The sequence below is a fragment of the Ciconia boyciana genome, chromosome 34 (genome assembly GCF_034638445.1).
Source record: "Ciconia boyciana chromosome 34, ASM3463844v1, whole genome shotgun sequence".
Taxonomy (NCBI): domain Eukaryota; kingdom Metazoa; phylum Chordata; class Aves; order Ciconiiformes; family Ciconiidae; genus Ciconia; species Ciconia boyciana.
In genome coordinates this window covers 901,246-926,191 of record NC_132967.1, presented here as the reverse complement: position 1 = coordinate 926,191, position 24,946 = coordinate 901,246, and the positions used below count along the sequence as shown (strand labels likewise).

General features: G+C 69.3%; 1 protein-coding gene across 11 annotated transcripts; it reads right to left on the bottom strand.

Moving 5' to 3' along the window:
- Positions 1–201: 201 nt before the first annotated feature.
- Positions 202–23,940, bottom strand: ATP2B3 (ATPase plasma membrane Ca2+ transporting 3). 11 transcript variants are annotated; one of them, XM_072848983.1, is made up of 24 exons: positions 23,870–23,940; positions 19,632–19,784; positions 17,497–17,550; positions 16,936–17,125; positions 16,168–16,365; positions 15,347–15,604; positions 15,114–15,239; positions 14,906–15,034; positions 14,399–14,440; positions 14,139–14,303; positions 13,823–14,037; positions 12,833–13,075; positions 12,093–12,334; positions 11,574–11,808; positions 10,817–10,996; positions 8,450–8,537; positions 7,467–7,658; positions 7,170–7,383; positions 6,035–6,246; positions 5,207–5,409; positions 4,643–4,750; positions 3,754–3,954; positions 1,172–1,289; positions 202–253 (listed from the first exon to the last, which is right to left on the bottom strand). In XM_072848983.1, the coding sequence occupies exons 4-24, from the start codon at positions 17,111–17,113 to the stop codon at positions 228–230; spliced, it is 3,573 nt and encodes a 1,190-aa protein (XP_072705084.1). In that variant the 5' UTR covers positions 17,114–17,125; positions 17,497–17,550; positions 19,632–19,784; positions 23,870–23,940; the 3' UTR covers positions 202–227. The 11 variants fall into 11 exon arrangements, 9 of the variants coding, with proteins under 9 accessions (XP_072705084.1, XP_072705087.1, XP_072705083.1 ...); XM_072848986.1 differs by lacking the exons at positions 5,207–5,409; positions 17,497–17,550 and adding an exon at positions 8,183–8,289; XM_072848982.1 differs by lacking the exon at positions 17,497–17,550.
- Positions 23,941–24,946: the final 1,006 nt, after the last annotated feature.

The following is a 24,946-nucleotide window of genomic DNA, read 5'->3' as shown; positions in this document are numbered from 1 at the left end:
GCTTCTCGGCAGGCCCCGCCGCGCGGGCGGGGCCGGGCCCCCCTAGAGCGAGGTCTCCAGGCTGTGGAGGCGGGGGGGGCGGTGGTGGTCGCGGTTGGGGGGGGCCTCGCTCTCGGCGTCGGTGTCGTCGATGAGGGGGATGTCCCGCGTGTCCCCGAAGAGCAGCTCGGGGGGGGGCCCCGCGGGGGGGCCGGGCCGGGGCTCGGGCCGCGGGGGGCCCCCAGGAGCTACGGAAGGCCCGTACCACCCGCATCTGGGGGGACACGGGGGGGTCAGCGGGAGGGGTCCCCTGCCGTCCCCCAGGCACCCTCCGAGCTGTCAGGAGACCCCCCGACACCCCCGGGTGTCCCCAGCCCCCCAGACCCATCAGGAGACACCACCCCCCGGGTGTCCCCAACCCCCCAGAGCCATCAGGAGACCCCCCCCAACCCCCCCGGGTGTTCCCAGCCCCCACCCTCTGGGAGTCCCAGGTTTTGGGGTGCCCCCGCCGAAACAGGGACTGGTGGGAGGAGGGAACTGGGGGGGGGGGGGGAAGATGGGGGGAAATGGGGGTCAGGGAAGGGGGTCCCCAGAACAGCAGAGCTGGGGGGAGGGGAGGGGATGGGGGCGGGGGGTGTCTGGGGAGGGGCTAAGGGTTGGGGGGGAGGGGATGGGGGCAGGGGGTGTCTGGGGAGGGGCTAAGGGTTGGGGGGGGGGAGGAGGGGATGGGGGCGGGGGGTGTCTGGGGAGGGGCTAAGGGTTTGGGGGGAGGGGAGGGGATGGGGGCAGTGGGGGGTGTCTGGGGAGGGGCTAAGGGTTTGGGGGGAGGGGATGGGGGGCAGTGGGGGGTGTCTGAGGAGGGGCTAAGGGGGAGGGAGGGGGATGGGGGCGGGGGTGTCTGGGGAGGGGCTAAGGGTTGGGGGGAGGGGAGGGGATGGGGGCAGGGGGTGTCTGGGGAGGGGCTGAGGGTTGGGGGGTGTCCTGGGGGTTTGGGGGGGCGTCTCTGGTTGTCAGGGGGTCCCTGGTTGTTTGGGGGCCCGGGGAGACTCAGGGAGCTCCTGGGGGGTCCCTGGTCACGAGGGGGTCTCGGGGTGGGGGTGGTCTCCGCTCATCTGGGGGCCCTGGGGAGTCTCGGGGAGTCCCTGGTCACTGGGGGGGTCTCTGCCCATCTGGGGCCCTGGGGGCGGCTCACGGGCGGGGGTCCCGGGGGCGGCGCTGCCCCCCTCCTGGAGGCGGGCGAGGACGGACGAGCGGCGCCGCGCGCCCCCCCGGCAGGAGCCGCGTCTCCGGAAGGTGCCGACTACGGCCATCTGCGGGAGAGAAGAGAGGGTCAGCGCCCGCCCGCGGGGCCGGGGCTGCGGGGCCGCCAGGGGCGGAGGCCGAGGGGCCGGGGGCCCTGACCTAGGGCGGGCTCTGAGCGCGGGGCTTCCCTGGGCCGGAGGTCAAGGGTCAGGGGGGCTGCGGGGCCAGGGCGAAGGGTCAGGGCGTCCAGAGGGTCGGAGGCGAAGGGCCAGGGGTCTGTAGGGTCAGGGGTGAAGGGTCAGGGGTGAAGGGCCAGGGGTCTGTAGGGTCAGGGGTGAAGGGTCAGGGATCTGAAGGGTCAGGGGTCTGTAGGGTTGGAGGTGAAGGGTCAAGGGTCTGTAGGGTTGGAGGTGAAGGGCCAGGGGTCTGTAGGGTCAGAGGTGAAGGGTCAGGGGTCTGTAGGGTCAGAGGTGAAGGGTCAGGGGTCTGTAGGGTCAGGGTGAAGGGTCAGAGGTCTGTAGGGTAGGAGGTGAAGGGTCAGGGGTCTGTAGGGTCAGGGGTGAAGGGCCAGGGGTCTGTAGGGTCAGGGTGAAGGGTCAGAGGTCTGTAGGGTAGGAGGTGAAGGGTCAGGGGTCTGTAGGGTCAGGGGTGAAGGGCCAGGGATCTGAAGGGTCAGGGGTCTGTAGGGTCAGGGGTGAAGGGTCAGGGGTCTGTAGGGTCAGGGTGAAGGGTCAGGGGTGAAGGGCCAGGGGTCTGTAGGGTCAGAGGTGAAGGGTCAGGGGTCTGTAGGGTCAGAGGCGAAGGGCCAGGGGTCTGTAGGGTCGGAGGCGAAGGGCCAGGGATCTGAAGGGTCAGGGGTCTGTAGGGTCAGAGGTGAAGGGTCAGGGGTCTGTAGGGTCAGAGGCGAAGGGCCAGGGGTCTGTAGGGTCAGAGGCGAAGGGTCAGGGGTCTGTAGGGTCAGGGGTGAAGGGCCAGGGATCTGAAGGGTCAGGGGTCTGTAGGGTCGGAGGTGAAGGGTCAGGGGTCTGTAGGGTCAGGGGTGAAGGGCCAGGGGTCTGTAGGGTCGGAGGTGAAGGGTCAGGGGTCTGTAGGCTCAGGGGTGAAGGACCAGGGGTCTGTAGGGTCAGAGGTGAAGGGCCAGGGATCTGAAGGGTCAGGGTGAAGGGTCAGGGGTGAAGGGCCAGGGGTCTGAAGGGTCAGGGTGAAGGGTCAGAGGTGAAGGGTGAGGGGTGAAGGGCCAGGGGTCTGTAGGGTCAGGGGTGAAGGACCAGGGGTCTGTAGGGTCAGGGTGAAGGGTCAGGGGTGAAGGGCCAGGGGTCTGTAGGGTCAGAGGCGAAGGGCCAGGGATCTGAAGGGTCAGGGGTGAAGGGTCAGAGGTGAAGGGTCAGGGGTCTGTAGGGTCAGGGTGAAGGGCCAGGGGTCTGTAGGGTCGGAGGTGAAGGGTCAGGGGTCTGTAGGGTCAGGGTGAAGGGTCAGAGGTCTGTAGGGTCGGAGGTGAAGGGTCAGGGGTCTGTACGGTCAAGGGTGAAGGGTCAGGGGTCTGTAGGGTCGGAGGTGAAGGGTCAGGGGTCTGTAGGGTCAGGGGTGAAGGGCCAGGGATCTGAAGGGTCAGGGGTCTGTAGGGTCAGGGGTGAAGGGTCAGGGGTCTGTAGGGTCAGGGTGAAGGGTCAGGGGTGAAGGGCCAGGGGTCTGTAGGGTCGGAGGCGAAGGGCCAGGGATCTGAAGGGTCAGGGGTCTGTAGGGTCAGAGGTGAAGGGTCAGGGGTCTGTAGGGTCAGAGGCGAAGGGCCAGGGGTCTGTAGGGTCGGAGGCGAAGGGTCAGGGGTCTGTAGGGTCAGGGGTGAAGGGCCAGGGATCTGAAGGGTCAGGGGTCTGTAGGGTCGGAGGTGAAGGGTCAGGGGTCTGTAGGGTCAGAGGTGAAGGGTCAGGGGTCTGTAGGGTCGGAGGCGAAGGGTCAGGGGTCTGTAGGGTCGGAGGCGAAGGGTCAGAGTTCTGTAGGGTCGGAGGTGAAGGGTCAGGGGTCTGTAGGGTCAGGGGTGAAGGGTCAGGGGTCTGTAGGGTCGGAGGTGAAGGGTCAGGGGTCTGTATGGTCAGGGGTCTGTAGGGTGAGGGGTGAAGGGTCAGGGGTCTGTAGGGTCAGGGTGAAGGGTCAGAGGTGAAGGGTCAGGGGTCTGTAGGGTCGGAGGTCAAGGGTCAGCGGTCTGTAGGGTCAGGGTGAAGGGTCAGGGGTCTGTAGGGTCAGAGGTGAAGGGTCAGGGATCTGAAGGGTCAGGGGTCTGTAGGGTCAGAGGTGAAGGGTCAGAGGTCTGTAGGGTCAGAGGTGAAGGGTCAGCGGTCTGTAGGGTCAGAGGTGAAGGGTCAGGGATCTGTAGGATCAGAGGTGAAGGGTCAGAGGCCTGTAGGGTCAGGGTGAAGGGTCAGGGGTCTGTAGGGTCAGAGGTGAAGGGTCAGGGATCTGTAGGGTCAGCGGGGTGGAGCCCTGGGGGTGTCCCCGGCTGCCGGGGGTCAGGGGTCAGAGGTCGGGCGCGCCCACCTGCGTCTGGATGCGGTTGAGGCCGCGCACCCAGAGCACCTGCCCCCGCCGCAGCTCCCGCTCCGCCGCGTCCTCCTCCTCCTCCTCCTCCTCCTCCTCCTCCTCCTCCGCCGCCGCCGCCGCCTGCCGCTGCCGCCGCTGCACCGGGCCCGGCCCCGCCCCGGGGCACCGCAGCCGCCCCCCGGGCACCCCCGCCATCACCTGCCCGGGGCGGGGTTAACGAGGGGACGGGGTTAACGAGGGGACGGGTTAACGAGGGGACGGGGTAACGAGGGGACGGGGTTAACGAGGGGATGGGGTTAACGAGGGCACGGGGTTAACGAGGGCATGGGGTAACGAGGGGACGGGGTTAACGAGGGGACAGGTTAAGGAGGGCAGCCCCGCCATTAACGAGGTTAACGAGGGCGCCCGCCCTGCCGGGGTTAACGAGGCCAAGGACAAGCGGGGTCAAGGGGTCAGCAAGGTCAACGAGGGCAAGGAGGGACCCGGCTAAGGAGGGCACGGGGTCAGCCCCGCCCCCGGCGTCGTCAGGGGTAAGGAGGGCAGGAGGCTAACGAGCTCGGGGCACCGCTGGCCTCCTTGGGAGGTTAACGAGGTTAACGAGGGGGCAGCAGCACCGTCCCCTGCCCCGTTAGGGGCAATAGCGGGGCTAACGAGGGCAGCGGGGCTAACGAGGGCAGCGGGGCTAACGAGGGCAGCGGGGCTAACGAGGCCCTGGGGTGCGGGGGCAGGGGGCAGCCAGGGGATCACGGGGTGCGTGTGTCCCCAGACGCCTGGGTCCCCGGGGTCCCAGGGGTGGGGGGGGTCATCCCGGGGGCAGGGGTCATCCCGGGGGCAGGGGTCATCCCCGGGGGCAGGGGTCATCCCGGGGCAGGGGTCATCCCCGTACCTGCCCCCAGACGAGCTCGCCGACGCCGACGAAGAGGCACCACAGCCACTGCTCGGCGCTGAGCGGGGAGCAGCTGAAGGGCTTCCCCCCAAACTGCACGATGGCGATCTGGGGGCACGGGGGGGCTCAGTGGGGGGCGCAGGGGCCCCTCGGGGTCACCGGGTGCCCCTGGGGGTCCCTGTGGGGTCCCCGTGGGGAGAAGAGGGTCGTGACCCCCCCGCCCCCCAAAGTCGGGGGGGGCCCAGGGGTGCTGGGGGGGCCCTGCAGAGTGCCACACTCCCTGGGGGGTCCCCACGGGTGACGGGCGTCCCTATAGGGTCCCCAGGGCTGCTGGGGGTCTCTATGGGTGACAGGGGTCCCTACGGGGTCCCTCAGGGGTCCCCACGGATGACGGGGGTCCCATGGATGACAGGGGTCCCTACAGGGTCCCTCAGGGCTGCTGGGGGTCCCCATGGGTGACAGGGGTCCCTACAGGGTCCCTCAGGGGGTCCCCATGGGTGACGGGGGTCCCTCAGGGGTCCCCTGCGGGGCCCCTCGGGGGTCCCAGGGCCCCCCACGGCCCACCTGGAGGTGGAGGTGCCCAGGACGATGGAGCAGGCGCGGGGGCTGTCGGGGGTCCCGGGGGGCCCTGGGGGCCCCCCCCCTCCTGTGTCCGGTGTCCCCATGGGTCACCCCCGCAGCTGGGGGTCCCCGCGGCCCACCTGGACGGCGAAGGTGCTTGAGATGACGGAGCAGAAGATGGGGGTCCCCGGGGGTCCCCTCCGTGCCTGGGTGTCCCCACGGGGTCACCACGGGCCCCCCCGCCACGTCCGGGGGTCCCCACGGGTCCCCGCAGCCCACCTGGGTGACGAGAGTGCCCCGGACGAGGGAGGGGGTGACGGGGAGCGGGGGTCCCCATGGGCCCCTGGGGGTCCCCTCCACGTCTGGGGGGGCTCCGTGGGTCTCTTCCACATCCAGGGGTCTCTGGGGGTCCCTGGGGGTCCCCTCCAAGTCTGGGGGTCCCCATGGGGTCTCCGTGGGTCCCCTCCACATTTGGGGGTCCCTGGGGGTCCCCGTGGGTCCCCTCCATGTCTGGGGGTCCCCACAGGGTCTCTGTGGGTTCCCTCCACATCGAGGGGGTCCCCTCCAAGTCTGGGGGTCCCCGTGGGCCCCCTCCATGTCTGGGGCCCTGGGGGTCCCTGTGGGTCCCGTCCACATCTGGGGGTCCCCGTGGAGTCCCTGTGGGTCCCCTCCAAGTCCGGACACCCCCATGGCTCCCCCAGACCTCCCCGCAGCCCACCGGGATGGCAAAGGTGCGTGGGGCAACGGGGGGGACACAACAAGGTCCCCCACCCCCCCCCCCACCCCCCCGCATGCCGGGGTGTCCCCAGGCCCCCACCCGCCGCGCCCCACCTGGACGGCGAAGGTGCCCAGGACGATGGAGCAGAAGATGGGGTTGGCGAGGATGCCGTCGAAGACGTTCCTCTCGCCGTGGATCTTGCGGGCGTTGATCTCGTTGAAGAGCTGCATCATGACGAAGGTGTTGAAGATGATGGTGTAGTGCTCCGAGGGCGGCGAGTGCAGGGGGGCGTTGCGCCCGCTGTCGATGTCGAAGAAGACCTCCCCTGCGGGGGGGCCGCGTCAGCCGGGGGGGCCACGGCCCCAGGGGAGGGACCGCCCACCGCATCTCCCGCAGGACGTGGGACGCCCGGGGGACGTGGCCATGGGCGTGGGAGCTCTCCCATCATCTCCCACGGGATGTGGGACCCCCTTGGGGACACGGTCATGGGCTGTAGGACCTCTCCCAAGATCTCCCACGAGTGCCCAAGCGGGCCCATGGCATGCGGGACCACCTTGGGGACACAGCTACAGGTGTAGGACCTCTCCCAACATCTTCCATGGGACGTGGGACCACCTCGGGGACACAGCCATGGGCACGGGACCTCTCCCAACATCTCCCACGGGATGTGGGACACTGCGGGGACATGGCCGTGGGCTGTAGGACCTCTCCCAACATCTCCTGTGGGACGTGGGACCACCTTGGGGACGCAGCCATGGGCTGTAGGACCTCTCCTAACATCACCCATGGGTGCCCAAGTGGGCCCCATGGCATGTGGGACCACCCTGGGGACTCAGCCAGGGGCATGGGACCTCTCCCAACATCCTCCGTGGGACATGGGACCACCCTGGGGACAGAGCCACGGGCATGGGACCTCTCCCACCATCTTCTGTGGGCTGTAGGACCTCTCCCAACACCTCCCACGGGTGCCCAAGTGGGCCCATGGCATGTGGGACCGCCTTGGGGACACGAGTATGGGCATGGGACCTCTCCCACCATCTCCTGTGGGCTGTAGGACCTCTCCCCGACATCTCCCACGGGATGTGGGACACCCCTGGGGACGTGGCCATGGTCTGTAGGACCTCTCCCAACATCCCCCGTGGGTTCCCATGGGATGCGGGACCGCCTCGGGGACACAGCCACGGGGGCGGGACCTCTCCCCACACCTCCCCGTGGTGCCCGGGCGCGGCGGGCCCCGCGTCCACGCACCGACGAAGAGGAGGGTGAAGATGATGACGAGCTGGTAGGCGGCGTGGCCCAGGATGTTCTTCAGCATGGTGCGGGAGATGAGGGGCTTGTTGCGGCCATAGGGCTTGCGCAGCAGCAGGGCCTCCGTGGGCGGCTCGGTGGCCAGCGCCAGCGAGGCGAAGGTGTCCATGATGAGGTTGACCCACAGCATCTGCACGGCCTTCAGCGGGGAGTCCTGCGGGGGCGGTGGGACACGCGGACGGCGTCCGTCTCCGCCTCCGCCCCCCGCCGCGGCCCCCGCCGCCCCGCGCCCCCCACCTGGGTGATGCAGGCCCCGGTGAAGGCCACCACCACGGCCACCACGTTGACGGTCAGCTGGAACTGGAGGAACTTGGAGATGCTGTCGTAGACGTTGCGGCCCCACATCACCGCCTTGACGATGCTGGAGAAGTTGTCGTCCGTCAGGATGATGTCGGACGCCTCCTTGGCCACGTCCGTCCCCGCGATGCCCTGGGGAGAGCCGAGGGTGGGCGAGGGGAAGCGGGGGGACCCCCAGGCGGGGGACGGGGGGCGGCCGGAGGGGGACGGGGAGGTCCCCCGGGGTCTCCTGGGGCAGAACTGGGGTCTGGGGGAGACGCTGGGGGCCCCCGAGATGGGGCTGGGAAGGGGTTGGGGGCCCCAGGGACCCCCCAGGATTGGAGACGGGGGCAACTGGGGGACGCTGGGGCAGGAACGAGGAGGAGCCCTGCGACGACGGTCCCCTGAGGGGGATTTGGGGGACCCCGGGGGCGGAGAGGCTTTGGGGGTGCCAGGGACCCCTGAGGGGGGGTGGGAGGCTTTGGGCATGCCGGGGACCCCCCGAGGGGGGTAGGGAGGGTCTGGGGGTGCCGGGGACCCCCCCGAAGGAGGTGGAGAGGGTTTAGGGGGTGCTGGGAGCTCCTGATGGGGGTGGGGAGGGTTTGGAGGTGCCGGGGACCCCCTGAGGGGGGCGGGGAGGGCCTGGGGGTGCCGGGGGCCCTGTTTGAGGGGGTTACCATGGCGAAGCCCACGTCGGCCTTCTTGAGCGCGGGGCCGTCGTTGGTGCCGTCCCCCGTGACGGCCACCACCTGCCGCTGGTCCCCGATGGTGCTGTCGATGATCCCTGGGGACGGGGCGGTGGGGACCCCGACCGGCCGCTGGGCAGCACCCCTCCGCCCCCGAGCCCCCTAACCCCCCTGCCCCCCAAACACCCCTAGATGCCCCCTCGCCCCCAAACAGTCCCCTTGCACCCCGAGCGCCCCGCCGCACCCCCCGCACCCCACCTTTGACCAGGGTGTGCTTGTCGGTGGGCGACGACCGCGCCAGCACCCGCAGCTTGGGCCAGACCTTGTCGAGGCGCTCCTGCTCGATCTGGGGGGGCACGGGGGGTGAGCCCCCCGCTGCCGCCCCACGCGTCCCCCCGCCCCTGCCCCCAAGCTGTGGGGCATCCCCACGGGACAGGGGCCCAGCGCTCCTGTCTGTGTCCCCCCGGGGACCCCACTTCCTCCCCCCTCAGCCCCTCCAGTCCATCCCAGTGCCCCCCAGTCATCCAGGTGTCCCCCGGTCCACCCCGGGGTCTTCTCCCAGAGCCCCCAGTCCGTCCCAGTGCCCCCAGTCCACCCCGGGGTCTTCTCCCAGTGTCCCCAGTCCACCCCAGTGCCGCCAGTCCACCCCAGGGTCTTCTCCCAGAGCCCCCAGTCCGTCCCAGTGCCCCCAGTCCACCCCAGTGCCCCCAGTCCACCCTGGGGTCTTCTCCCAGTGCCCCCAGTCCATCCCAGGGTCTTCTCCCAGAGCCCCAGTCCGTCCCAGTGCCCCCAGTCCACCCCAGAGCCCCCAGTCCACCCTGGTGTCTTCTCCCAGTGTCCCCAGTCCACCCCAGTGCCCCCAGTCCATCCCAGGGTCTTCTCCCAGAGCCCCCAGTCCGTCCCAGTGCCCCCAGTCCACCCCGGGGTCTTCTCCCAGTGCCCCCAGTCCATCCCAGGGTCTTCTCCCAGTGTCCCCAGTCCACCCCAGTGCCCCCAGTCCACCCCGGGGTCTTCTCCCAGTGTCCCCAGTCCACCCCAGTGCCCCCAGTCCATCCCAGGGTCTTCTCCCAGAGCCCCCAGTCCGTCCCAGTGCCCCCAGTCCACCCCAGTGCCCCCAGTCCACCCCGGGGTCTTCTCCCAGTGCCCCCAGTCCATCCCAGGGTCTTCTCCCAGAGCCCCCAGTCCGTCCCAGTGCCCCCAGTCCACCCCGGGGTCTTCTCCCAGTGCCCCCAGTCCACCCCAGGGTCTTCTCCCAGAGCCCCCAGTCCGTCCCAGTGCCCCCAGTCCACCCCAGTGCCCCCAGTCCACCCTGGGGTCTTCTCCCAGTGCCCCCAGTCCATCCCAGGGTCTTCTCCCAGAGCCCCCAGTCCACCCTGGGGTCTTCTCCCAGTGCCTCCCAGTCCACCCCAGTGCCCCCAGTCCACCCCAGGGTCTTCTCCCAGTGTCCCCAGTCCACCCTGGGGTCTTCTCCCAGTGCCCCCAGTCCACCCCAGTGCCCCCAGTCCATCCCAGGGTCTTCTCCCAGAGCCCCCAGTCCGTCCCAGTGCCCCCAGTCCACCCCAGAGCCCCCAGTCCACCCTGGTGTCTTCTCCCAGTGTCCCCAGTCCACCCCAGTGCCCCCAGTCCATCCCAGGGTCTTCTCCCAGAGCCCCCAGTCCGTCCCAGTGCCCCCAGTCCACCCCGGGGTCTTCTCCCAGTGCCCCCAGTCCATCCCAGGGTCTTCTCCCAGAGCCCCCAGTCCACCCCAGTGCCCCAGTCCACCCCGGGGTCTTCTCCCAGTGTCCCCAGTCCACCCCAGTGCCCCCAGTCCACCCCCGGGTCTTCTCCCCGGGCCCCCAGTCCACCCCAGTGCCCCCAGTCCATCCCAGGGTCTTCTCCCAGAGCCCCCAGTCCGTCCCAGTGCCCCCAGTCCACCCCAGTGCCCCCAGTCCACCCCGGGGTCTTCTCCCAGAGCCCCCAGTCCGTCCCAGGGTCTTCTCCCAGAGCCCCCAGTCCATCCCAGGGTCTTCTCCCAGAGCCCCCAGTCCACCCCAGTGCCCCCAGTCCACCCCAGGGTCTTCTCCCAGAGCCCCCAGTCCGTCCCAGTGCCCCCAGTCCACCCCGGGGTCTTCTCCCAGTGCCCCCAGTCCACCCCAGTGCCCCCAGTCCACCCCAGGGTCTTCTCCCAGTGCCCCCAGTCCACCCCGGGGTCTTCTCCCAGTGCCCCCAGTCCATCCCAGGGTCTTCTCCCAGAGCCCCCAGTCCACCCTGGGGTCTTCTCCCAGTGCCCCCAGTCCACCCCAGTGCCCCCAGTCCACCCCAGGGTCTTCTCCCAGAGCCCCAGTCCGTCCCAGTGCCCCCAGTCCACCCCAGTGCCCCCAGTCCACCCCGGGGTCTTCTCCCAGTGTCCCCAGTCCACCCCGGGGTCTTCTCCCAGAGCCCCCAGTCCACCCTGGGGTCTTCTCCCAGTGCCCCCAGTCCACCCCAGTGCCCCCAGTCCACCCCAGGGTCTTCTCCCAGAGCCCCCAGTCCATCCCAGGGTCTTCTCCCAGTGTCCCCAGTCCACCCCGGGGTCTTCTCCCAGAGCCCCCAGTCCGTCCCAGTGCCCCCAGTCCACCCCGGGGCGTCGCCCCGCTGCCGCCGTACCTCCCCCTTCTCGTTGCGGATGCGGCGGTTGAACTCCCTCCCCTCCAGGCAGAGCCAGTCCTCGCCGGCGGGCAGGATGCCACACTTGGCCGCGATGGCCCGCGCCGTGTTCAGGTTGTCCCCCGTCACCATCCGCACCGTGATCCCGGCCCGCTGGCACTTCCGGATGGCCTCGGGCACCTGCGGGACCCCGGGCGGTCCGGCACCCCCCGGCCCCCGCGTCCCACCCCGTCCCCGTGTCCCCGACGCGTCCCCGTCCCGCATCCCCCCGTCCCACGCGTGTCCCCGCGCGTCCCCGCGTCCCCCCGCCCTCTGTCCCCGTGTCCTCCGCGTGTCCTCGTGCCCCTCTGCAGCCGCCCGCTGCCCCGTGTCCCCGTGCCCCCTACGTCCCCCCCATCCTCCGTGCGTCCCCGTGTCCCCACGTCGCCCCACCCTCACATCCTCCACGCGTCCCCGTGTCCTGTGTGCCCTCCGACGTGCCGTGACCCCACGTCCTCTGCACGTCCCCGTGTTCCCTGTCCCCTCCACACGCTGCGTCCCCACGTCCCCCATCCTCCCCGTCCCCACGTCCTCCACGTGTCCCCGTTCCCGTGCGCCGCAACATCCGGTGTCCCCATGTCCTCCGCGTGTCCCCGCATCCCCCTCCCCTCCACGTGCCCCGTGTCCCCACGTGCCCCCCATCCTCCCCGTCCCCCCGTGTGTCCCCACGCCCCCCGTCCCCCCCGACGCGCCCCGTGTCCCGTCCCCGTCCCCGCACCTCGGGGCGCACGGGGTCCTCGATGCCGACGACGGCGATGCAGGTGAGCTCGCCCACGACGGCGGCCTCGTCGTCCCAGGGGGGCTCGGGGACGGGGGGGAAGTCGCGGAAGGCCAGGACCAGGGTGCGCAGCCCGGCCGCCGCCATCGGCTCCACCACCTTCCGCACCACGTCCTCCCGGTCCCGCGGCCCGAAGGCCCGCGCCTCCCCGCCGCCCCCCAGGATGGCGCAGCACCTGCGGGCACCGGGGGGGGGGGGGTCCGTGGGGGCGGCCCCCCGGCGTCCCCGTCCCCGTGAGCTGGCGGCCCCGGGGAGCTTCAGGGGGGCCCCTCGGCAGCGCAGGAGGATCCCGGGGGCGTCTTGTGGGGGGGTGCCCCGAGCGTTCCCGGGGCGTCCCCAGGGACACCGTTGGGGCGCAGGACCCCCTCGCCGCGCAGGAGGATCTCGGGGGCCCCTCGCGGGGCGTCCCCGTCCCAGGGGTGTCCCCGGGGGGGGGTCTGGGGGCGCAGCCCCCCTCACCTGCGCAGGAGGATCTCGGAGGCGCCCTTGCTGTAGAGGCGGAAGCCGCCGGCGGGCAGGCGGGTGACGGTGCTCATGGACTTGCGGACGGAGTTGAAGGTGTAGACCTTGTGGAGCCGCTCCTCGGGGACCTGCGCCCGCACCGCCTCGTAGTCCCGCCGCAGCGCCAGCACCAGCCCCAGCAGCGCGCACTCCGTCTTGTTCCCCACCTGCCGCGGCAGCCCCCCCGCCGTCTCGGGGGGCTGGGGGCCGGGGGGGGGAAGAGGGGCGAGGGGGGACAGATACGGGGCGGCAGGGGCGGTTGGGGCGGGGAGGGGGGAGAGGGGGGCAGGTTTGGGGTCCGGGGTGGATATGGGGGTCACGGGGAGAGAGATGGGGGTCGGGGGGTGGATACAAGGGTTGGGGGGAAAGATATGGGGCAGCGGGGGTGGATACGGGGGTCGAGGGGCAGATATGGGGCAGCAGGGGCGGGTATGGGGGGCAGATATGGGGCGGCGGGGACGGATGCAGGGGTTGGGGGGCAGACACGGGGGAGGGGGCGAAGAAGGGCCATTAGGGGCAGACAGCAGAGAGTAGGGTCAAACAGGGGTCCCAGGGGACGTCGAGCAACCCCCCCCCAGTGTCTCAGCCCCCCGAGGGGTGCAGAGCCCCCCAGCTTCGGGCTCGAGCCCCCCCCAAGGGTCTCGGCTCCCCCGGGGGTCCCGGCCGAGCCCCCCCCAGGGCCGGCCCCCGCCCCTCACCAGGATCTTGGTGGTGTAGGCGCTGTTGATGGCGATGGCCTGGACGAGGAGGTCGAGGGTGCGGGGGGCGATGCCGGCGGGGTCGGGGGGGGCGCGGAAGTGGGTGTCCCCCAGGAAGGCCTGCACCACCGTCATGCGGTTGGTGGTGAGCGTCCCCGTCTTGTCGGAGCAGATGGCCGTGGCGTTGCCCATCGTCTCGCAGGCGTCCAGGTGTCGCACCAGGTTGTTGTCCCGCATCATTTTCTGGGGGGGAGATGGGGGTGTGGGGGGGGTGCTGGGGGCACCCAGCAGCACCCCGGTGTGGGGGAGCCGAGGGGGAGGCAGCGGGGGCAGGGGCAGAGGGCTGGGAGGGGAGGGGGGAGGGAGGGGCAGAGGCAGAGGAGGGACGGAGGGGAGGGCGCGTGGGCGGACGGACAGAGCTCTGAGGATGGACAGACGGAGGGGCAGACGGACAGACCCGGAGGCAGATAGACAGGCGGAGGGGCGGACGGGCAGGCCGAGGGGAGCTCGGAGGAGAGGCAGAGGCGTGGGGAAATGGACGGACGGACGCGGAGGACAGACAGACAGAGGGAATGGCGGACGGATGGCGGGTCTTGGAGGAGAGACAGGGCTGGAGAGGACGGAGAGAGGAGGTTGAAGGGACAGAGGGACGGATCCACGGTGGGAGGGACGAGCCCCGAGGATGGACGGAGGAAGGGACGGGGGAGCAGACGGACAGAAGAGCTGAGGGACGGATAGACAGAGAGATGGGAAAGATGGCGGGGACCTTGGAAGACAGATGGAGGGACGGATGGACGGATGGACAAGCTTTGAGGAGAGAAGGGATGGAGGAGCGAAGGGCAGAGGAGCCGGAGGACAGGCAGACAGAAGGATGGAGAGGAGCAGAAGCTTGGAGGACAGACAGAGGGACGGATCCGCGCTGGGACAGATGGACGGAGGAGCTCTGAGGACAGACAGACGGATGGAGCGGGGCGCTGGGATGGGCCTGACCTTGACGGAGTAGGCGAGGGAGATGGTGACGGCCAGCGGCAGCCCCTCGGGGACGGCCACCACCAGGACGGTGACGCCGATGATGAAGAACTTGACCCAGTACTGGACGTAGACGGGGGTGCACTCGGCCAGCCAGGGCCGGCCCTCCACCACGAAGGTCTCGATGACGAAGTAGAGCACCAGGATGATCACCGTCACCGCCGACATCACCAGCCCTGCCGCACAGCGCCCTCAGGCACCCGCCGGCGGGGCGGGGGTGGCGCGGGGGGCCATCCCCGCCCCCGCCCCGGGGGGACCCCGGCGTCCGGGCGCCCACCTGCCTTGCCGATCTGCACGGCCAGCTTGGTGAGCTTGCCCTGCAGCACCGACTTCTCCTTCTTGGGGCCGCTGCTCCACTTCCGCTCCCGCTCCTCCACGTCCCCCCCCTCCGCGCTCTTCAGCGGCTGCATCTCCATCGCCACCGCCCCGTCCTGCTTCTTGGCTGGGGACACCCACACGGCCCCGTCGGCGGGGAGGGGGACGCGGGGGTGGGGGGCGGTCTGGGCGCGTCCCCCCCGCCCCAGCACCCCGGCGCACCTTTGCTCTGCAGGTTCTCCACCGCGCCGTCCTGGGGCTTCCCTGCGGCAGAAGGACGGACGGCGCCGGCGTCAGACGGGACGGGGCACGAGGCGGGAGGAGGACGGGGCTGGGGACCCCCACCCCCGGCGCCCCCCGCAGCAACCCGAGCGGGGACGAGCCAAGGCCGGAGGAAGGGCTCGGCTCCGTCCGGGGACGCCGAGCCCCCCTGGAGAGGCCGCGGGTGGGGGGGAGACGCACGCTGGGCGGCCAGAGCCCGCCGGGGGCCGCTCGGGATGGAGGGCGACCACGTCCGGAGGCCCTCAGCCAGCCGGACTCGGCGCGGAGCCGCTCCGGACTGGGCGAGGAGCGGGACGGGCTCCGGAGCCCAGCCCGCAGCCAACGTGGCGTCGCTCCGCGCCCAGCCCGCAGGGACACGGACACGAGGGGACGAGCCCGCAGGGAGGCCACGGACGCGAGGGACGGCGGGACGGACGCGGGGACGGAGGGAGGGGGGCGGGCGCCCACCTTTCTTCTCCTTCTTCTCCTCCTCCTCCTCCCCGCCGGCGCCCAGCAAGGTGAAGATGATGCCGCTCTGCGAGTTGACCCCCACGGCCGTCACCACCATCTTCCCCGAGCCCTCCATGACGTGGGTGCCTGCGCGGGGGGGGACGCAGGGGGGTCACAGCGGGGCCCCCCCAGCCCCCCAAACGCCCCCGGCCGCCCCCCGCCTCACCCGAGAGCAGCATGGGGTCCTTGTCGACCGACTTGCGGACGTGGTCGGACTCCCCCGTCAGCGCGCTCTCGTCGATCTTCAGGTCGTTGCCTTGGATCAGGATGCCGTCGGCCGGCAGCAGGTCACCTGCGAGGGAGGCCGCGTCACCCCGCCGGGCCCGTCCCCCCCCCGGCGTCGGGGCCGCCAGAGCCCCCGGCGCCCCGGCGTGCCCGTCCCCGCGGCAGGGCACTCACCGTACTTGACCTGGGCGACGTCGCCCACCACCAGCTCGGCGACGGGGACCTGGGCCTGGCGGCCGTGGCGCACGACGGCGAAGCGCTGCTCCTGCTCGATGCGGCTCTGCAGCCCCCGGAACTGGCGCTCCTTGCTCCAGTCGTTGAAGGCGGTGACGAGGACGACGCAGGCCACCGACAGCAGGATGGCCGCCCCCTCGATCCAGCCCGCCTCCGCCTCCCCCTCGTCCTCCGCGCCCCCCGAGGCGTGGCCGCAGACTGCGTGGGGGGACGTCAGGCCACCGGCGGGGACGGCGTGGGGACACGGGGATGGCATCGGGATGGGGACACGGGGGACGTGGGGACGGCATCAGACCAGGGATGGGCACACGGGGACAACATCGGGACGGGAACGGAGGCGTGGGGACGGCATCGGGACGAGGACACGAGGGACGTGGGGCTGACATCGGGGTGGCAACGTGCTGGACGGGGGGATGGCATCAGCCCACAGATGGGGACGCGCGGATGGCATCAGGCCAGGGCGGGGACACGGAGGACGCAGGAGCGACGTCAGGCCAGGATGGGGACGGGGCGACGTGGGGGTGGTGTCAGCACGGGGCCGGGGACGTGGCGACGGGGCACAACTGAAGGACGGGGACAGAGGGGACGCGGGGACGGGGTGAGCCGAGGGACGGGGACACGGGGACGCGGTCGGACGGGGCCGGGGGGCAGGGGACAGCGGGGTGGGGTGGGACCAAGGGACGCGATGGGGAAGCGGGGACGGCGTCCCTCCGTCCCCCGCCGCGGGGGTCGTCCCCCCCCCCGCCACCGGCGCCCCCCACCTTCGGTGTCCCCGCTGGGGGGGGCGTAGAAGGAGAGCCCCAGGGAGACGACGGCGGCCACCTCGAGGATGATGAGGGTGACGTCCTGCAGCGCCTCCCACACCAGCTCCGCGAAGGTCTTGGGGCGCTTCGGGGGGATCCAGTTCTGGCCGAAGACCTGGCGCCGCCGCTCCAGCTCCGCCGCCCCCTCCGACAGCCCTGGGGGACGCCCGGACGCCTGGGTCCCCCCACGTGGGGGGTGTCCCCCGGCCCCCCGCCCCGGCCCCCCTCGCCCCTGCTGGGGTGCCCCGGGATCCCCGGGGGGCAGCGAGGTCCCTGGGGGGGGCCCTAGAGCACAATGAGACCCCTGGGAGGGTCCCTGAGGGGACAGAGGGGTCCTTGGGGGGTCCCTGAGGGGTCCCAGGGGACGGGGGGGGTCGTCTCCGGGGGTCCGTAGAGGACTCTGGGTGTCCCAGGGGATAGGCGCGTCCCTAGGGGGACAGAGAGGACTCGGGGGGTCCCAGGAGGTTTCTGGGGGTCCCTGGTGGCTCCCCAGGGACAGTGGGATCTCCTGGGGGGTCCTGGGGCACAGGGAGGTCCCTGCGGGGGTCCCCGAAGGGTCCCAGGGAGTGGCGGGGGGGGTCCCTGGGCGGTCTCTAGAGGCTGAGGAGGTCTCTGGGGGTGCCTAGATGCTGGGGAGACCTCTCGGGGTCCCTGAGGGGTCCCGGGGGGTCCCCAGGGGACGGGGGGGTCTCTGGGGGTCCCTGAGGGGTCCCGGGGCGGCGTTACCGTCGGTGGGGGAGGTGCGGAGGCGGCGGCAGAGCCCGTGGACGTCCCCGTAGGCCTCCTGCACCTTCAGCAGGGCCTCGGCGCCGCGCAGCTCCATCAGCGCCCGCAGCTCCGCCAGGCTGCAGCCGAAGCCCCCCCCGGGGCCGGCCTCCCCCGCGCTGTTGGCCAGGTCCCCCATGGCGCCGGTGGCCTGCGGGGACGGGGACACGGCACGATGGGGGCGTGACAGGGACGGGGCGGGGGGGGGCAGCGCGGGGGGCAGGGACGTGGCACGGGGCGGGGACGTGAGGAGAGCGCTGGGGACGCGGCTTGGGGGCATCGTCGTCGGGGGCTTGGGGGCGGCACTGGGGGCACGGGACACGGCTTGGGGATGGCCTTGGGGGCTTCGGGACATCGTTAGCCACAAGGGACGTGGCTTGCAGATGGCGCTGGGGGCTTGGGGACAGTGTTGAGGGCTTCGGGACATCGTTAGGGGCAAGGGACGCTCTTGGGTGCTGGGGGACATCGTTAGGGACAAAGGACACAGAGTACAGTTTGGGGACGTCGTGAGGGACAACTGACGTTGCTGCAGACACCATTAGGGACGAGGGACCTCACCGGAGACACGCAACACAACTTCAGAACGTCATTAGGGACCAGGGACATCATCGGGGACACAAAAAATGATTTAAGAACACCCTTAGGTACAAGTAACACCGCCAGGGACATAAAATGTGATTTGGGGACAGCATCAGGGACACAGGACACGACTCGGGGACATCATTGGGGACATCATCAGGGACATGGGGCGTGACTTGGGGACATCATTAGCGACCAGGGACACCATGGGGGACATGGTTGGGGACAAGGGACATCACTGGGGACATGGTTCGGGACATGTGATGCAACTCGGAGACATCATTAGGGACAAGGGGTATCATTAGGAACAGGGGACGTGACTTGCGGGCATTAGTGACCAGGGACACCATGGGGGACATCATTAGGGACAAGGGACATTGTCAGGGACATCACGGGGGACACGGGACGTGACTTGGAAGCATCATTATGGACCAAAGCACCACAAGGGACATTGTTAGGGACAAGGCACATCACTGAGGACACGGGATGCGACTTGAGGACATCATTAGGGACATGGGGCATCATTAGGGACAGCGGACATGACTTGGGGACACCATTAGGGACAAGGCATACCATGGGGGACATTGGGACATTGTTGGGGACAGGGGACGTGACTTGGGGACATCATTAGGGACGAGGACCATCGCTAGGGACAGGGCACGTGACTCAGGGACATCGTTAGGGACGAGGAGCATCGTTAGGGATGGGGACGTGACTCGGGGACATCGCTGGGGACCAGGGGCATCGTTAGGGACAGGGGACGTGACTTGGGGACACCAATGGGGACCGGGGGCATCGTTAGGGACAGGGCACGTGGCTTGGGGACATCATTAGGGACCAGGGGCATCGTTAGGGATGGGGACGTGGCTTGGGGACATCGTTGGGGACCGGGGGCATCGTTAGGGACAGGGGATGTGACTCAGGGACACCGATGGGGACCGGGGGCATTGTTAGGGATGGGGACGTGACTCGGGGACATCGTTAGGGACCAGGGGCATCATTAGGGACAGGGCACGTGGCTCGGGGACATTGTTGGGGACCAGGGGCACCGTTAGGGACAGGGCACGTGGCTCGGGGACATCGTTAGGGACCAGGGGCATCATTAGGGACAGGGCACGTGGCTCGGGGACATCGTTGGGGACCAGGGGCATCGTTAGGGACAGGGGATGTGACCCAGGGACACCGATGGGGACCAGGGGCATTGTTAGGGACGGGGACGTGGCTTGGGGACATCATTAGGGACCAGGGGCATCGTTAGGGACAGGGGATGTGACTCAGGGACACCGATGGGGACCGGGGGCATCGTTAGGGACAGGGGATGTGGCTCGGGGACATCATTAGGGACCAGGGGCATCGTTAGGGACGGGGACGTGACTTGGGGACATCATTAGGGACCAGGGGCATCGTTAGGGACAGGGGATGTGACTCAGGGACACCGATGGGGACCGGGGGCACTGTTAGGGATGGGGACGTGGCTCGGGGACACCAATGGGGACCGGGGGCATCGTTAGGGACAGGGGATGTGGCTCGGGGACATCATTAGGGACCAGGGGCATCGTTAGGGACGGGGACGTGGCTCGGGGACATCGTTGGGGACCGGGGGCATTGTTAGGGACAGGGCACGTGGCTCGGGGACATCATTAGGGACCAGGGGCATTGTTAGGGACGGGGACGTGGCTCGGGGACATCGTTAGGGACCAGGGGCATCGTTAGGGACAGGGCACGGGGCGCGGGGACATCGTTAGGGACCAGGGGCATCGTTAGGGACGGGGACGTGGCTCGGGGACATCGTTAGGGACCAGGGGCATCGTTAGGGACAGGGCACGTGGCTCGGGGACATCGTTAGGGACCAGGGGCATCGTTAGGGACGGGGACGTGGCTCGGGGACATCGTTAGGGACCAGGGGCACCGTTAGGGACAGGGCACGTGGCTCGGGGACATCGTTAGGGACCAGGGGCATCGTTAGGGATGGGGACGTGGCTCGGGGACATCGTTAGGGACCAGGGGCATCGTTAGGGACAGGACGCGTGGCTCGGGGACATCGCTGGGGACCAGGGGCACCGCCGGGGGTCTCTCACCTGCTCAGCGGTGACGGTGGCGGTGGCGGTGGCGGGGCCCCGGGGGGGTCATGCCGGGGGGCCCCTCCTGGCTGGTCGCTCGCCCCCGCGGGGGGGCCAGGCCATGGACGGCGCCGGGGTCAGGGGCGGCCGCCCCCCCTGCCCGGGCCACACCTGGGGACAGGGGCGTCACCCACCGCCCAGCACGGACCCGCCGCTCCACCGTCACCCCCGGCCCCGGCGAAGCCCTGCCCCTCCCCGCGCACCAGCACCTCCCAGTCCCCCCAGTATCCCCGGCTTCCCCAGTCCCCCCAGAAACTGCGAGCCCCCCAGCTCTCCCAGTAGCTCCCAGTCCCCCCGCGATCTGTTCCCCCAGCAAATCCTGCAAACTCCCCGAGCTCCCAATGCCCTCAGCAACTCCCAGTCCCCCCCAGTAAATCCCAGTATCTCCCCGTCACCCAGTGACTTCTGGTCTTCTCCGAAAGACTCTTTCCCTCCAGTTCCCCCAGTACCCGATCCACTCCGCCATTCCCAGCAACTCCCAGTTCTCCCAGCAACTCCCGCTCCATAACCCCCCAGTAACTCCCCCAGTAACTCCCAATTTCCTCAGTAAGTTCCCAGTAACTCCCAGTCTTCTTGCATTCTCTCTTTCCAGTTACTCCAGTAACTCCCGGTGCACAACTCCCTCAGTAAATCCCAGTCACTCCCAGTTCCCCCAGTAAATCCTAGTCGCTCCCAGTTACCCCAGTAACTCCCAGTCCACAACTCCCTCAGCAAATCCCAGTAACTGCCAGTTCCCCCAGTAAATCCCAGTAACTCCCAGTTCCCCCCCAGTAACTCCCGGTCCACAACTCTCTCAGCAAATCTCAGTAACTCCCAGTTCCCCCAGTAAATCCCAGTAACTCCCAGTTCCCCCCCAGTAACTCCCAGTTCCCCCCCAGTAACTCCCAGTCCACAACTCTCTCAGCAAATCCCAGTAACTCCCAGTTCCCCCCCAGTAACTCCCGGTCCACAACTCTCTCAGCAAATCCCAGTAACTCCCAGTTCCTCCAGCAAATCCCAGTAACTCCCAGTTCCCCTCAGTCACTCCCGGTCCACAACTCCCTCAGCAAATCCCAGTAACTGCCAGTTCCCCCAGTAAATCCCAGTAACTCCCAGTTCCCCCCCAGTAACTCCCGGTCCACAACTCTCTCAGCAAATCTCAGTAACTGCCAGTTCCCACAGTAAATCCCAGTAACACCCAGTTCCCCCAGTAACTCCCAGTTCCCCCCCAGTAACTCCCAGTCCACAACTCTCTCAGCAAATCCCAGTAACTCCCAGTTCCTCCAGCAAATCCCAGTAACTCCCAGTTCCCCCAGTAACTCCCAGTTCCCCCCAGTAACTCCCAGTCCACAAGTCTCTCAGCAAATCCCAGTAACTGCCAGTTCCCCCAGTAAATCCCAGTAACTCCCAGTTCCCCCCCAGTAACTCCCGGTCCACAACTCTCTCAGCAAATCCCAGTAACTGCCAGTTCCCCAGTAAATCCCAGTAACTCCCAGTTCCCCCCAGTAACTCCCGGTCCACAACTCTCTCAGCAAATCTCAGTAACTCCCAGTTCCCCCAGTAAATCCCAGTAACTCCCAGTTCCCCCCAGTAACTCCCAGTTCCCCCAGTAACTCCCGGTCCACAACTCTCTCAGCAAATCCCAGTAACTCCCAGTTCCTCCAGCAAATCCCAGTAACTCCCAGTTCCCCCCGCAACTCCCAGTTCCCCCAGTAACTCCCAGTCCACAAGTCTCTCAGCAAATCCCAGTAACTCCCAGTTCCCCAGTAAATCCCAGTAACTCCCAGTTCCCCCCCAGTAACTCCCGGTCCACAACTCCCTCAGCAAATCCCAGTAACTGCCAGTTCCCCCAGTAAATCCCAGTTCCCCTCAGTCACTCCCAGTCCACAACTCTCTCAGCAAATCCCAGTAACTGCCAGTTCCCCAGTAAATCCCAGTAACTCCCAGTTCCCCAGTAACTCCCAGTTCCCCCCCAGTAACTCCCGGTCCACAACTCCCTCAGCAAATCCCAGTAACTCCCAGTTCCTCCAGCAAATCCCAGTAACTCCCAGTTCCCCCAGTAAATCCTAGTCGCTCCCAGTTACCCCAGTAACTACCAGTCCACAACTCCCTCAGCAAATCCCAGTAACTCCCAGTTCCTCCAGCAAATCCCAGTAACTCCCAGTTCCCCCAGTAACTCCCAGTTCCCCCCAGTAACTCCCAGTCCACAAGTCTCTCAGCAAATCCCAGTAACTCCCAGTTCCCCCAGTAAATCCCAGTTCCCCTCAGTCACTCCCGGTCCACAACTCCCTCAGCAAATCCCAGTAACTCCCAGTTCCCCCAGTAAATCCCAGTAACTCCCAGTTCCCCCCCAGTAACTCCCAGTCCACAACTCTCTCAGCAAATCCCAGTAACTCCCAGTTCCCCCCAGTAACTCCCAGTCCACAAGTCTCTCAGCAAATCCCAGTAACTCCCAGTTCCCCCAGTAAATCCCAGTTCCCCTCAGTCACTCCCGGTCCACAACTCCCTCAGCAAATCCCAGTAACTGCCAGTTCCCCCAGTAAATCCCAGTAACTCCCAGTTCCCCCCCAGTAACTCCCGGTCCACAACTCCCTCAGCAAATCCCAGTAACTGCCAGTTCCCCCAGTAAATCCCAGTTCCCCTCAGTCACTCCCAGTCCACAACTCTCTCAGCAAATCCCAGTAACTGCCAGTTCCCCCAGTAAATCCCAGTAACTCCCAGTTCCCCCAGTAACTCCCAGTTCCCCCAGTAACTCCCGGTCCACAACTCCCTCAGCAAATCCCAGTAACTCCCAGTTCCTCCAGCAAATCCCAGTAACTCCCAGTTCCCCCAGTAAATCCTAGTCGCTCCCAGTTACCCCAGTAACTCCCAGTCCACAACTCCCTCAGCAAATCCCAGTAACTCCCAGTTCCTCCAGCAAATCCCAGTAACTCCCAGCTCCCCCAGTAACTCCCAGTTCCCCCAGTAACTCCCAGTCCACAAGTCTCTCAGCAAATCCCAGTAACTCCCAGTTCCCCCAGTAAATCCCAGTTCCCCTCAGTCACTCCCGGTCCACAACTCCCTCAGCAAATCCCAGTAACTGCCAGTTCCCCCAGTAAATCCCAGTAACTCCCAGTTCCCCCCCAGTAACTCCCAGTGCACAACTCTCTCAGCAAATCCCAGTAACTCCCAGTTCCCCCCCAGTAACTCCCGGTCCACAACTCCCTCAGCAAATCCCAGTCGCTCCCAGTTCCCCCAGTAAATTCCAGTAACTCCCAGTTCCCCCCAGTCGCTCCCGGTCCCCTCAGGCCGCCCCTCGGCTCCGCCCAGGCCCCGCCCCCCGCCTGTCCGTCCCGCGGCAGCGGCCAATGAGCGGCGGGCAGGGGCGGGGCCAGCGCGGCGCGGCCACGCCCCCGGCCCTGCGGCGGGCGCGCGAGGACTGCGCCAAAGGGGGGGCGGGGCGCCCCCAGCCCGGCTCTGCCCCCGCAACCGGGGGGGGGCACGCGCGTGTGCAAGCCCCGCCCCCCGGGCCCGGCACACGCGTGTGCGCGGGGCGGGGACCCCCGCCCGCTTCCGCAGCCGCCCCCGCCTGCCAGAGCGGGGGCCGGCAGGCTTGCACACGCGTGTGCCCCGGCACGCTCGCTCCCTCGCACACGTGCCCTCGACGCGCTCGCACGCGCGCGTGCCGGCAGCGCCCCTGCACCTGCGCGTGCCCCCGGCACGCTTGCACGCGCGCGTGTGCCACCTGGACGCGCGGCCCTGGCCCGCCCGCGCACGCGTGTGCCGGCAGCGCCCCTGCAGCCGCGCGTGCCCCGGCACGCTTGCACGCGCGCGTGCCCGCCAGCGCGCCCGTGCGCGCGCCCCTGCCCCGCTTGCACACGCGTGTGCCCCGGCGCGCCCGCGCACGCACCCACCGGTGCCCCGGCACACGCGTGTCCCCCAGGGGCCCTCCCCGGGCCGCCGCACGCGCGTGTGCCCGCGCCAGCCGCCCCCCGCAGGGCTCCCCGCAAGGCCGCGGCCCCCCCCGGCCCCGGGGACCCCCCCCGCGGTGCCGTGGCCCCCCAGGCGAGTCCCCGCGCAGAGCCCCCGCCGGCGCCGCAGCGCGATCAGGGGCCCACGGCGCGCTGAGCACCCGCCCCCCAGCCCCAGCCCCCGGTACCGGCCCGGAGGCAGCCCCTCCCCCAGCCCCAGCCCCCGTACCGGCCCGGAGGCGGCCCCTCCCCCCAGCCCCCCTGTACCGGCCCATGGCTCCGGCGCTGCGGCGGTGCCCGAGGCGCGGCGCGCTGCGGGCCGGGGGGGCGGGGCCGGGCTACCAGGACACGCCCCCGCGGCGGCACGCCCCCTCCGCGTGTGCCAGTGACCCCGAGCGTCCCCCGTGGGCGTCCCTCACGTGACCCCTGCGTGTCACGTGGGCATCCCCCGTGGGCGCCCCTCACACGTCCCCTGTGTCCCCCCCCCGTGGGCGCCCCTCACGTGACCCCTGCGTGTCCGGTGTCCCCGGTGGGTGTCCCTCGTGAGAGCCCTGCGTCCCCTGTGGGCGTCCCTCACGTGTCCCCTGTCCCCCGTGGGTGTCCCTCACGTGTCCCCTGCACGTCCCATGGCCCCCACGAGTGCCCCTCACACATTCTGTGTCCCCCGTGGGCGTCCCTCACGTGTCCCCTGCACGTCCCATGGCCCCCACGAGTGCCCCTCACACATTCTGTGTCCCCCGTGGGTGTCCCTCACGTGTCCCCTGCACGTCCCATGGCCCCCACGAGTGCCCCTCACACATTCTGTGTCCCCCGTGGGTGTCCCTCACGTGTCTGCCCTCACCGAGGCAGTTGGAAGGCCAGAGAGGTGAGGGACAGGGGGGCATGGGGACACGGCCTGTGTGGGGACACTGGGGACACAAGGGACGTGGGGTACCGGGGACCCAGGGCACACAGGGCATGAGGGACAGGGGTGCATGGGGCACAAGAGATGCGGGACACGAGGGACATGGGGCACCGGGGACCCAGGGTACCAGGGACCCAGAGGACACCGGGGACAGGGGCGCAGCACCGCCACCCTGCCAGGGAACACAGCGCCTGCCGCGCGCCGGCACCCCTCGCACGGGGACGCCCCGTTCTGCTGGGTGCCACATCTGGGGCACCAAGGCACCCGCTCTCCCCGAGGATGCTCCCCCGAGAACGGGGGGCCCGGGGGGTGTCGGGGTGCCCCACGGCGGAGGGGACCCCCCCCCCCGTGGGGGTGACGGGGGAGGCCGGGCCCTGCCCCTGCTGCCGTCCAGCGGCCCCCCCGCGCCCAGCGCTCCCGGCCCCTCACGGGACAGGCTC